This window comes from Nicotiana attenuata, unplaced genomic scaffold (genome assembly GCF_001879085.1).
Source record: "Nicotiana attenuata strain UT unplaced genomic scaffold, NIATTr2, whole genome shotgun sequence".
NCBI lineage: Eukaryota > Viridiplantae > Streptophyta > Magnoliopsida > Solanales > Solanaceae > Nicotiana > Nicotiana attenuata.
In genome coordinates, this window is record NW_017671600.1 from 166,627 (window position 1) to 180,781 (window position 14,155).

At 34.2% G+C, this 14,155-nt stretch overlaps 1 protein-coding gene and 1 pseudogene across 1 annotated transcript; one reads left to right on the top strand and one right to left on the bottom strand.

The window, feature by feature from the left end:
• The first annotated feature begins 2,887 nt into the window (after positions 1–2,887).
• LOC109209213 (cytochrome P450 CYP72A219-like) lies at positions 2,888–7,782 on the top strand. Its single transcript, XM_019372439.1, has 5 exons — positions 2,888–3,184; positions 3,974–4,191; positions 5,034–5,275; positions 5,910–6,294; positions 7,192–7,782. Exons 1-5 carry the CDS (start codon positions 2,899–2,901, stop codon positions 7,618–7,620), a joined length of 1,560 nt encoding a protein of 519 aa, XP_019227984.1. The 5' UTR covers positions 2,888–2,898; the 3' UTR covers positions 7,621–7,782.
• A 4,732-nt stretch (positions 7,783–12,514) lies between these two features.
• Positions 12,515–13,999, bottom strand: LOC109209217 (annotated as a pseudogene).
• Between the last annotated feature and the right edge of the window lie 156 nt (positions 14,000–14,155).

Here is a 14,155-nt window from a genome sequence, read left to right on the forward strand (position 1 = left end):
AAATCGATAACCCAATAAAGATTAACTAATTTACTAGTTTACCCTTAAGTATATACATACTAGGGTTTCATAATTCATACTTCATAGTCCACTCTTTGATTTCTCTATTCTTTCTCAGTTTCTCCGCCTCACGCCCTCACCAATCAGCCCGTCAAGACTCAGGCCGGCGTCAGTCGCATCACGCCCTCACCAGTCAGCCCGTCAAGACTCAGGCCGGTGTTAGTCGCATTTCTCAGCTTCTTTCTTTCACTCTTCAGTTGCATCTTCACTTCATTTCTCAGATCCATCATATTCTTCAGTCGCATCTTCTTCACTCTTTAGTCACATTTCTTAGCCGCATTCTTCAGCTTCATCTTGATTTTTCGTGTAAGTTTTTAGTTGCTTCATCTTCATCTTTTTCTTAGTTTGTTTGAAAGAATTCTGGCTCTGAATTTTTCTTAGTTTGTTTGAAAGCTGAAGTGAGATTTTTGTTTATATTTTTTGGGTTGAAGAATGAAAGATAGAAACTTTGGTTAGTGTTTATTTTATTGGATGTTGCAGTAAATTTAAGTGAAATTGAACAGTTCTGAAAAGAATTTTAGCAAAACAGTTTTAGCAAAACAGTTCTTAAAATCTTATAAAACTGTTTTAACAAAACAGTTTTATACTGAAACAGTTTTATACATTGCGAAACTATTTTAGTTGTTTTATCTTATCGGGTAAACCGATAATCGAACCGATAATGATCGATAACCGATAACCAATATCTTATCGGTTTGGTTATCGGGTTATAATATTTGTAAACCGATAACCGATAGGCAAAACCGATAATATTCATAACCGAACCAAACCGACCGATGCCCACCCCTACACTTTGGTGTCACTCCTTTTGCCCCTGGTGGTTCTCTTGGCAAAATTTTAAGTTTAATACGTATTGTGGCTCGCTTGCCTCATGAGGACCGTAAAGGTTTGCCTATGAGGCAACTGAGGGTCAAAAAATCAACACCATTCATTTTTTAGGTCATTAAGTGTAATTTACTGTTACCTAGGGTGCGTTTGGTATAACGGAAAATGTTTTCGGTAAAAAATGTTTTATTGAAAAATAAGTAATAATCTTATTCATTTTCAGGTGTTTGGTACGCAATTTAAGGAAAATAACTTCTCAAGACTATTCAAGAATAACTTAGATATAATAAGCATGAAGCCATAAACTTTCTAACCAACAACCTTCCAAACCCACAAATTTCATAAATTTCCGAACTGCTAAACTTTCGAAATCGCAAAATTTCGAACCCGTAAACTTTATAATTTCTAAACCCGAAAACTTTCAAACACATAAACCTCCAAACTTATAACTTTGGAACTTGTAAAATTTCGAACCTGTAAACCGAAAGATGAAAAAACTAAAACTGAAAATACATAAAAAAAAATATTTTTTTCGAGGGGTGGGGGTGGGGGGTGGACAGTGGGGTTGGCGGGGTGAGGTGAGGGTGCAGTTAAACGAAAAAATAGAAATTTAAAATTACAAAAAAAAAAAAAAGTAAAAAAAAATTACGAGGGGGGGATGTAGTAGGGTGGGTGGTGACGGAATAAAAAACTGAAACTTGAAAAAAAAAAAAACCTTTCTCGAGAGAGAGAATCGGGTGAGTAGGCATGACGCGGGGTTAGGTGGGTGTGTGTGGAGGTGTGGGGTGGGTTGGTGATGGCGGGAAAGGTTGAGAAGGAGTTTTGAAAAATGTTTTCTCTTATCTTGATAAAGAAAAAACTTTTCTCCAATTGAAGAAAAATATGTTGATAAGAAAAATATTTTCTAAAATATTTAAACTAACCAAACATGAAAAAATTAGAAAATATTTTTCGAAAAATATTTTTCTTCGTACCAATTACACCCCTAGTCCACTTAAAGGATTTGACAGACAGGGTTAAGAATGTATTTTTTTCATTCATATAGAGACATGGAACTAATGAAAGTTTAATATCATATGAAATACGAGACTTAGTAATGTTGATAAAATCTGACTGTGGGACAATCACCTTCTTCTCCTTTCTTTTCCCCCTTTTTATTATAAACGTATATTTTTTGGCGCTCTCAAAAATAATAGTCGACAACCTGTGTCTCAAACAAAGATTATTCTACTCCTTGTTCCACAAGGAAAGGGAAGATAGAAATTTAATATTTCTAGTCCTTCTTCCACTTTAAAGAAAAAGGATTAATTATATCATTTTACTTTGACTTGTATGTTTTTTCCAGAACTTAGCAACCAAGCATTGGAAGTTCTAGATAAGCTTAATTAACTCGTACTAGGATGACCCTCCTTTCCTTAGACTTTGAATTTGTGTTTGAATCTTTAAAATAATAGAATTTTGAGTTATATACATTGAATTTTGTATATCACCAAGTCATCTTTATCTATTGTGCATCTAAATTTTCTTATTTTATGATTGCAAATCTCATACTTATAAAGAGATTTACCTGTAAATATTATTTGGATAATCTGATAATATAATTTTTTAATACCGATACGTTTATAACTTAAACTCAAAAAATAATGGATACTTATTCAAAAAATATTTTTTGCACTTTTAGCTCGCGTCAGAAACTATTTATATTCGATAGTCGAAAAAGTGTATAAAATTTGTATATAACATACTAAATGTATACATATTTTAAAAAATATACTTTTTTCGGCTATTATTTTGAGAGCGGCTATACAACGTCATTTTCCCAAACAAAAATCTAGACAGAGACAGAATGACGTGTATTTCTTCATAAACTTTAAAGACGCGTGTGATCATTTTGTTTGTCAAACAATTTCTTAATTATAGTCAAAATTTAGCTCATAAAAAAATAATCCTTTTATTTTCATCAAATATATAATACTATCAAGATCAAAGAGCTCAGTGTGGAAAAAGCCTACAATGGAGATATCATATTACAGTTTAAAAATTGCAGTCTCATCATTTGTAGTTATCTTTGTATTAAAATGGGCATGGAAAATCTTGAATTGGGTTTGGTTCAAACCAAAAGAATTAGAGAAATGCCTTAGACAACAAGGTTTCAAAGGAAACTCTTATAGATTCTTGTTTGGAGATGTGAATGAAATGATGAAGGTGGGTAAAGAAGCTTTGTCTAAGCCTATTGATTTCTCCCATGATATTTGGCCTAGAGTCATGCCCTTCTTCCACAAAACCATCACCACTTATGGTACGTAGACTCTCCGTCGTTTTATTTTCTGTGTCTTAGTTTGACTTAGCACAAAATTTAAAAATATAAAGAAAATTGCCGAATCTCGTGATTTGAAATTAAAGGTGTGTTACCATACCAAAAGTATCTCTTAAATCTTGTGGTCTTAAGCATGTCATGTTATATTGTACGATAGGGATGGAGCTAGTGTATTGCGTATGGGTTCGGCAGAATCCAATAGCTTTAGCTCAAACCATGTATTTTATTAAAAAAACAAAAAAACATATGTACAAACTACAAAATAATTTATCCAAAACCTAGTAAGCCTCTTTTTTCTCCAGAATCAAGAACTTATATACTCAGAATTCTAATTCCCCCTCTGCTATAAGAGAGTATTATTAAGGGTAATCTGAGAATGTTAAGATTAATAACTTACTAAATGTTCTGGAACTAGTTACCTAAGACCTTGAAAATAATAAGGATTTAAGTTATTGTCACTGACTTAATTAGTTATAGTAAGTTAGCTACTATGTTACCGATGTTTATCATAAAAATGTATCTTATTTGGCGTAAATATGTTTACACCGTGATAAAATTTAAAGGGATCTTTACACAAATAATCAGTTATATTCATTATTTATTTTTTTAGCCGGTAAATTATATACTGATTATACATAATTATACACATAATATACCTGAATTATTTACATATTATATATCTATCGACTGTTTTAAGTTTTAGCGATGGGAGACGGCTATTTATGTTAATTCTTCAAAATTTTAAACTCAAAAGTTGTTGTACTTTTGTAGGTAAGAATTGTTTGGCATGGTATGGGCCAAGACCAGCAATTGTTATCGTAGACCCTGAACTTATAAGAGAGGTGCTAACGAAAAATTACATTTTTCAAAAGCCACCTGGCACTCCACTTACTAAGTTGGCAGCAAATGGACTTGCTGGCTATGAAGCAGATAAATGGGCTAAACATAGAAGACTTATCAATCCTGCTTTTCACCTTGACAAATTGAAGGTTTTTAATATGAAACTATCTTGTGTCAATTTGCACCACTTTTTTTGTAGTAGTTTATTGTAGACTTGCTTAAGAATTCCGCCCATATAAGCTTGCTCAAATTGTCAGTCTCAAATCCAAATATAGGAGGAGGATTGTGGTAGGCTGACAACCAGCGTAGAATTTGCTAAATTATTGACTTGCTTAAGGTTGGATTCTTTTTTTTTTTGTGTGCTTATTTTACTTGCCATTATGTTGTGGAAACAACCTCTTGTAGAAATGCAGGGTAACGCTGCGTACGATAGACCCTTGTGGTCCGACCCTTAATTCCCCGAACCCCGCGCATAGCGGGAGCTTAGTGCACCAGGCTGCCCACTTATCATTAGTGGCGGATGCACATACGGAGTTTTTATCGGCGAGCACTCATAACATTAAAATCCTGGATCCGCCATTGCTTATCATTATGTTGTGGGATTAGGGCAAGGAAAGGGGAAAGGGGGTGATGAGTATCGAATCCGCACCTGTTGTGTGAGATATTCTCATCGATGTCACTAAACTATAAGTTTTGGTGGTTATAATAAGGTTAGATTCTTATTTGTAGAATACCTTATTATATTTTCTTCTCAAGTATAATGCCTTTTATATGCAAATAACTCAAAAATTGGAAAGTAAAGTTCATTTGATCTATCACCACTACTAATAAGAGGAGGATCTAGGGTGAGTTCGGTAGATTCAACTAAACAAATTCCTTTTTAACTCACATAATGTACGCATGTAATAAAATCGTACATATTTTGATATTACTGATTTAAATCTTGGATTCACCTCTACTGATATTATTTTGTCTAATGCATAACGTGCAGCATATGCTACCTGCATTCCAATTGACTGCTAGTGAGATGTTGAGCAAATGGAAGAAAATTGTCTCGACAGAAGGATCAGAGATAGATGTGTGGCCATATCTACAAACTTTAACAAGTGATGCCATTTCAAGAACTGCTTTTGGCAGTAGTTATGAAGAAGGAAGAAAGATTTTTGAACTTCAAAAAGAGCAAATGGAACTACTTTTACAAATAGCACGCTCATTATACATCCCCGGATGGAGGTACAATTACTGATTTCATTGGGTTCTAAATTAATCACTATCGTATTTTAAATATGTGATTTCTTCTGATAATGAATGGTGGTGAGACTCGAAAGCATATCGTTGATTGCTTTGATACCATATTGAATTGTACGATCATCTCATCTGAAAGTTTAAACTGTTTGAGAAAAGCACACTTTTGTTTTCTTTTAGTATTACCTGTTATTCTTTTCGTTTCGATTTCTTACTAGCTTATTGTTGTTACTGCTTGGTGCTATTATTTTCTCTTGTCTTTTGTGAGCCGGGGGTCTATCAGAAACAGTCTCTCTACCTTCAAGGTAAGGGTAAGGTCTGCCTACTACCCTCCCCAGACCCCACTTGTGGAATTATACTAGGTTTTTTGTTGTTGTTGTATTTAATTGTGTGTTCATAGGCGGCCATAGTGTTGAAAATTCCTTCTGATATTGAATGGTAGTGAAACTCCAACATATATCGTTGACTGCTTTGATACCATGTTGAATTGTATGGTCATCTCATCTAAAGGTTTAAACTATTTGAAAAAACACACTTTCTATTACTTAATTATGTGTTCAGTATCTACTATGAAACTTTTCTTATTTGCAACTTCAATTCTACTTAATTTCTTGAACCATAGGTTTATACCAACAAAAACAAACAGAAGGATGAAGCAAATCTTTAACGAAGTGCGCGTATTGATATTGGGAATTATCAAGAAAAGAATGAGTATGATTGAAAATGGAGAAGCTCCTGATGATTTATTGGGAATATTATTGGCATCCAATTTAAAAGAAATTCAAAACCATGGAAATAACAAGAAATTTGGTATGAGTATTGATGAGGTGATTGAAGAATGTAAGCTATTTTATCTTGCTGGGCAAGAGACTACTTCAGCTTTACTTGTATGGACTATGATTTTATTGTGCAAGTATCCTATTTGGCAAGAACAAGCTAGAGAAGAGGTTTTGCAAGTGTTTGGAAATGATGAACTTGACTATGACAAGTTGAATCAGCTAAAAATAGTAAGTATTCTCTCCATGTTCACTTCAAATTACTTCTTCCGTCCTAATTTCTGTGACATTGTTTGACTGAACACGGATTTTAATAAGAATAAAGATTTTGGAAACATTTGGTCTAAAATAAGCCTTAGAAATTTACGTGACTATAAATCATCCATTAACAGTAAAATAAGAATTTTAAAGTTATTTTTTTTAAGTATAGAAAGTTGACATTATTTTAGGACCGAATAAAAAGAAAAATATGCCACATAATTTGAGACAGAGGACGTAAAATTTTCTTAATCCTTTGAGCTAGAAAAGAGTGTCACTTCTATATACATATAATAAAAAAGAATTTTTTTCACTTAAAAAATAATCAGGTAATAGTCCATAGAAAGTGTGACCGATTACCCGAAAAGTAGGACAAATACCTACTGCAATAAGTTAAAGGCATTAGCAGCAGTGGCGGAGCTATGTTGGCCAAAGGGTGGTCAACTGACCACCCTTTGCCAAAAAATTATACTACATATAAGATAAAATATTATTTGTTATTGATTAAAAATAGACTTTGAACACCCCTGCATAGTCCACTGACAAAGGGTGTTCAAAATTTGAACACCCTTATTAAATTTCCTGGCTTCGCCACTGATTAGCAGTATTATTTTGTTTATACTTCTAGTATATATATAAGTACATAACTTAAATATCCTAGAAAAAACCATGTCGTCGTGATGGCAATAATCACATGTGGTGGAACTGTTACACAAATAGCCAGCCAGATTCATCGTTTACCTTTTCTAGCCGGTATATATAGATTATATATTAACTATATACAGTTATACACATACTATACATGAATTATATACATCCCCCTATTACGTAGACGGTTGTTTGGGTTAATTCTTCTTTTTTGTTTGATAGGTGACTATGATCTTAAACGAGGTCATGAGATTGTATCCTTCAGGATATTTCATTAATCGAATGGTAACCAAAGAAACAAAGTTAGGGAATTTATGTTTACCTGCTGGGGTGCAACTTTTATTAGCTACAATTTTGTTACATCATGATACTGATATATGGGGAGATGATGCAATGGAGTTCAATCCAGAAAGATTTAGTGAAGGTGTAGCCAAAGCAACAAAAGGACAACTTGTGTTCTTTCCATTTAGTTGGGGTCCAAGAATTTGTATTGGCCAAAACTTTGCTATGTTAGAGGCTAAGATGGCAATTGCCATGATTTTGAAACACTATGCATTTGAACTTTCTCCATCTTATGCTCATGCTCCTCATCCACTTCTGCTTCAACCTCAATATGGTGCTCATTTAATTTTGCACAAGTTGCAGAAATGATCAGAACGGGAGTCTTACAGCTTGTTTGGATTGTTGTTACATGTCGTTTCATAATGTATCATATTGTATTCTACTGTATTGTATTGTATTGTATTGTTTGATGAATAGATTGTATCGTTTGCCGTTGTTTCATGATGTCATGACACACCAATAGTATGAAGATTAAATTTGTAACATTACTAAGAAAAGATAGGATACAAAGTAGAATTATTATATAAAAAAAGTACGATAAGGGATAAAATATGATTATTTAATGATAAGGAGGGGCAAGATGAGCGAAAAAAGCAAGAAAACGACATCACCACACCAAATCCGTCGTTCCATAAAGTGACACTTTTCGTCGTTACTTAATGATGGATTTAACGATATGATACAATAAAATTTAAGTAACATGAAGATAAACATTATTTTTAAAGTAACAATACGATATAATACAATATGTAACAACCATCCAAACAAGCCGTTAGAGCAACAGTAAAATTGTTTCCGTGTAACATATACATCACGGGTTCAAGTCTGTGAAAGTAGCCATTGTACTTATCTTAGAGTAGGTTGTCTACATTATACCCTCGAGGTATAATTCATCCCCGCCACCCTACGTGAATACATGATATTTTATGCGCCAGGCTGTACTTGTAAAAATGATGAACCGGAACTTAGTTATCAAACCTGTATGTATCATTGTAATCAACTATCAAAGAATTGCCTTTTCTTGTAAGATATTTATCATACTCTTCGATAAATTTAGTAGTACTATTTTATTCGGCTTATTAATGCAACTAGTTGGAAACCATTTCACTTTCATAAGTCTTTATTATTGTTCTTTTTTATAGTAGTGTTTGTAGAATTTAAACACATACATAGAGCCAACGCGGCGAAAATTATACAAGGAACGTACCTTTAACCATTGTTGTTCAAGTGTTGTTGGGAATCGCCTTGGAAGAACCTTGACAGAAAATCTAGAGTCTTCTAGCATGTGCCTATCGTTGGATGCCAGACTGATGGAGTCACATGCGTATTTATAGGTAGGCTAGGGACTCTTAGGCAAATACTTTAGCCCTAGGGACTTCTCATTAAATTATAATTACCCTAAGGGCTACTAATATATGATAGTTTCTTTCCATCAAAGAAATTACCATATATGCATAACTACAGAATATTATCTGATATATTATTTCCTTTGGGAGACAAGGTAAGTAATTTACCTTATATGTGGGCCACACTAGAAGTCTCTAGAAGAGACAGTAAATTTCTAACATTCTCCCACTTGGCCCACATATTAAAATCAGATAATCCTTTATGAGAGATAAACATATAATATGACCATAGACTTTATCACTCAACTAAAAGTTATGCAATAATCACATTAGCTAGAACATATCATTACATGAATCATGGCGGTCATGCTCTTAAACAAACACTTCATTCCATGTATTACAATGCACAATACATTCTAACAAAGTGTCAACAACTTTATGAATGAACTTAATATAAGTCACTCAGAGTCCAACTTTATTGATCCAATGATCACAAGATAATACATGAAAAATCAAAGAGTGCACTGTCATGTACATCAAAATAAACATAGCGTCTAGACAAACTATTAGAGAATAAAGCATGGCTAAATTGATCTACTAAGAACCATATGGGTTACATGATCCTTGAAAATATTAGGCGGTAGACCTTTAGTCATAGGATCAGCAATCATCAAAGTAGTACTAACATGCTCAAAACTCACATCTTGCTTCTTCACATAGTCTCTAGCCATCAAGTACTTTATGTCGATGTGCTTGCTTCGGCTGTCACTTTTGTTATTCATAGAAAAGAACACTGCAGCTGAATTGTCACAGAAGATTCTCAATGGCCTTGAAATGGAGTCGACAATCCTAAGGCCGAAAATAAAGTTCTTCAACCATAACGCCTGTGATGTAGCTTCATAGCATGCTATAAATTCAGCTTCCATTGTGGATGTTGCAACAATGTCCGCTTGACACTTCTCCAAGATACAGCACCTCCAGCAAGAAGGAAAATGTATCTTGAAGTGGATTTACAAGTGTCTTTGCATCCACCCAAATCAGAGTCTGAATATCCAATCACCTCCAATGAGTCAGAGTATTTGTATATGAGCTTAAAATCCTTGGTTCCTTGCAAATATCTCAAGACCCTTTTACCAGCTTTCCAATGGTCAAGACCGTGGTTACTTTGATTTGCCAAGCATTCCTACCGCAAAAGCAATATCAGGTCTAGTACAGACCTGTGCATACATAAGACTCCCAACAAGCGAAGCATAGGGAATGTCTTTCATTTGCTCCTTTTCCAATTCATTTTGTGGATATTGATTCAAAGAGAATTTGTCACCTTTAATTATGGGTGCTTCTTTCAATGTAGGCCTTTTGAGACAGTCCAAGTAATCTTTGGGATCTGTCTCTGTGAATCTTTATGCCAATGACATAAGAGGCTTCACCCATATCCTACCGCAAAAGCAATATTAGGTCTAGTACAGACCTGTGCATACATAAGGCTCCCAACAAGCGAAGCATAGGGAATGTCTTTCATTTGCACCTTTTTCAATGTATTTTGTGGACATTGATTCAAAGAGAATATGTCACCTTTAATTATGGGTGCTGCTATAAGTGAAAAGTTTTTCATCCCGAATCTTTCCAGAATTCTTTCAATGTAGGCCTTTTGAGACAGTCCAAGTAATCTTTGGGATCTGTCTCTGTGAATCTCTATGCCAATGACATAAGAGGCTTCACCCATATCCTTCATCTCAAAATTCTGGATAAGAAACTGTTTAGTCTCGTGCAACAATCCCAAATCACTACTTGCAAGCAAAATGTCATCCACATATAGAACTAGAAAAATATATTTGCTCCCACTTATCTTAAGGTATATACACTAATCAATGATGTTATCCGTAAATCCAAATGAAGAAATAACATTATGAAATATAATATACCATTGGCGGGAAGCCTGCTCTAGCCCATAGATGGATTTATTCAACTTGCAAATAAGGTGACTTTTGTCCTTATCACAAAATTCTTCAGGCTGACGCATGTATACCTCCTCTTCAAGATCTCAATTCAGGAAAGCTGTTTTCACATCCATTTGATGTAACTCTAAATCAAAATGAGCTACTAATGCCATGATTATTCTCAATGAATCCTTCTTTGATACTAAAGAGAAGGTTTCATGGTAATCAATGCCTTCCCTTTGAGTAAAATCCTTAGCTACAAGTCTGGCTTTTTATCTTTCGATATTACCCGATGAATCTCTTTTAGTTTTAAATACCCACTTGAAACCTATGGTAGAGGATCCCTTTGGCAATTCGACGAGATCCCCTTTGGCAATTCGACGAGATCCCCGACTTTATTTTTAGCCATAGATTCTAACTCTTCTTTCATGGCATCATACCAAAGTGTGGAGTTTTCTCCACTCATGGCTTGTGAAAACGAGCATGGATCATCTTTTAGTCTAATATCATAATCAGACTCTTGGAGATATACAACATAGTCGCTAGAAATTGCTGATTATCGAATTCTTGAGAATTTTCTCACCCCCACTGGTTCAGACACTTCTTCAGTGGGTTCAGGTAAAACGGGTTCATCTTCATGTGGCTCCTCAAGTGGTGGTGGCTCTTGAACTTGTTGTTGTTCAGATAATTCATGAGAATTTTTCCGAGCAACATTTAAGTTCCCAATGTATAAAGGTACCACACGTGGTTCCCTTATTTCTTCCGATTCCACCATTTGAGTCAAATCACTCCCACTTTCTTCATGTTCCTCAAGAAATTTAGTATTTCTAGCCTCAACAATTTTAGGAGAATGAGAAGGACAATAAACATTTAAATCCCTTAGAGTTAACTGCATAGCCTATAAAATAGTCGCTTATTGTTCTTTCATCCAACTTCTTTAGTTGTGGGTTACAAACCCTCACTTCAGTTGGACATCCCCAAACGTGTAAACGATTTAAACTAGGTTTCCATCATTTCCATAACTCGAAAGGTGTCTTGGAGACAGCCTTGGATGGAACCCTATTTAAAAAATACACAAGGATTTTTAAGGCTTCACTCTATAAGGATAAAGGTAAACTTGATCTGCTAATCATGCTTCTTACCATGTCCATTAATGTCCGGTTCCTTCTTTCTGCCACACCATTTTGTTGTAGTGTTCCTAGCATGGTATATTGAGCAATCATACCTTCACTTTTAAGGAACTCAGCAAATGGACCTTTAACTTGTCCCTTATTTGTGTGTATACCATAATATTCTCCACCCCTATCAGTCTTACAATTTTGATCTGAGCACCAGTTTGTTTCTCTACTTCTGTTTTATAAACTTTAAAAGCATCAAGTGCTTCTGATTTGTTAAACAGAAAATAGAGATACATATATCTTGAATAGTCATCAATAAATGAGATAAAATATCTCTCACCCTTCAAGCAAGGGGTAGGAATAGGTTCACAGATGTATGTATGTATGATCTCAAGCATTTGAGAACTCCTTTTGGCACCTTTAGTTGATTTGTTGGTCTGCTTACCCTTTATGCAGTCCACACAAGTCGCAAAGTCAGAAAAATCAAGAGCTTTTAAAACTCCATCATTAACCAACCTTTTGAATCTATCAATAGAGATGTATCCCAAACTCTTGTGCCAAAGACTTGATGAGTTCTCATTGATAATACATCGCTTAGTGCCAATTTCTTTGTCATGCAAAGTTAAAACATTGCATTCAAATGTGGGGTCTAGCTCAAGTTTATATAAATTTCCATTCAAATTTCCAAAACCAATAACTTTATTATCTTTCAAAAGTTTCACAGAAGGATAATGAAAATTCAAATCATTTCCACTAATTAATAGTCTTAAAAGAGAAATTAAAATTCTAGAATATTCTGGAACATAAATAACAAGACATCAATAACAACGACCAGCGACACACGAGGATCTAACCTCAAGTCATGTTTCCTCAATATGGCTGGTTACAATGATAAAAGTTCCATAACAAGTTCCAAATTGACCATTTCTACAACTTATACAAAATTAATTGAGCACCATATTGAGGTTGAAGTAGTAGTGGATGAGGAGCATGAGCATAAGATGGAGAGAGTTCAAGTGCATAGTTTTTCAGAATCATATGCCATTTTAGCCTCTAACATAGCAAAATTTTGCCCAATACATATTCTTGGACCCCAACTAAATGGAAAGAACACAAGTTTTCCTTTTGTTGCTTTGGATATTCCATCACTAAATCTCTCTGGATTGAACTCCGTTGCATCATCTCCCCATATTTCAGTATCATGTTGCAACAAAATTGTTGGCAACAAGAGTTGTACCCCTGCTGATAAACACAAATTCCCTAATTTTGTTTCTTTGTTTACCATTCGATTAATCGCATATCCTGCTGGATACAACCTTAAGACCTCGTTTAAGATCATAGTTACCTATAAAAAGATAAATCAAACTAGTGAATATTGCTCTCAAAATATATGGCTTTTAGAAGATGAGAAAAAGTTCAAAATTAGGTGAAGCATTCAATGGTGTCGTCTCGTAGTAAATGACATGGGTGAAAACTATTGAAGATCAGGGGTGTGTTTGATATGAAAGAAAATATAAGTCATTTTCTTGCAATCAAACACCAAAAAATATTTTCCTTGAGAAATATCTTTCATTAAAAGAGGAAAATTAACTCTCTTCGCTTATGTTTTTCCGATCGTCCATTTGAAATAGTTTCTAAACCTTAGAGAGTGTTGGATAGTGACACAAAGTTTCTTCTGAAAAATATTTTCTTTAAAGCAAACACGCCCCATGGTTCAAATTAAATCCCAACAGGAGATAAACAACCCTAGTTGATTTCTTCCCATATATCTAAGCTTTAGTGATAATGTTTTCCGGTATCTATGCTGGTAATAGGTACCTGTTCAGGTATAAAAAACTTACTTGTACCAGGTGTTTACACTAAAACTGTACCAATTTAACATACATTTTAAGAACTATATATGGTTTAGTGATAAGAATGTATGTGAAGATATATGTCATGTATTCATTGGGTTGGTATAAATGGTAGGTATAAGTAAGTTCTTATTCGATCGAAGTGTGCACAAACAGACCCGAACATCACCATTATTAAAAAGAAAAAGTTCAAAATAATTGAATATGTAGATAATACTTACTATTTTTAGCTGATTCAACTTGTCATAGTCAACTTCCCTACTTCCAAACACTTGCAAAACCTCTTCTCTAGCTTTATCTTGCCAACTAGGATGTTTGCACAACAAAATCATAGTCCATACAAGTAAAGATGAAGTTGTCTCTTGCCCAGCAAAATAGAAGAGTTTACACTCTTCAATCACCTCATCAATACTCATACCAAATTTCTTGTTATTTCCATGTTGTTGGATTTCTTTTAAATTGGATACCAATAATATTCCCAATAAATCATTGGTTTTTTGGATGAATTCACACAGATTAAGAAATTCACCTTCCAACATTAATTAGCAATAAAATTGATCATATTAACCTTTACTATCTCACATAAACAC

Bases quoted from the DNA above. Each gene is read 5' to 3' on its own strand.
- LOC109209213 (XM_019372439.1), top strand. From the start codon at position 2,899: ATGGAGATATCATATTACAGTTTAAAAATTGCAGTCTCATCATTTGTA. The intron at 3,185-3,973 runs GTACGTAGACTC...GTACTTTTGTAG, and splicing joins CAAAACCATCACCACTTATG to GTAAGAATTGTTTGGCATGG. The intron at 6,295-7,191 runs GTAAGTATTCTC...TTTGTTTGATAG, and splicing joins AGTTGAATCAGCTAAAAATA to GTGACTATGATCTTAAACGA.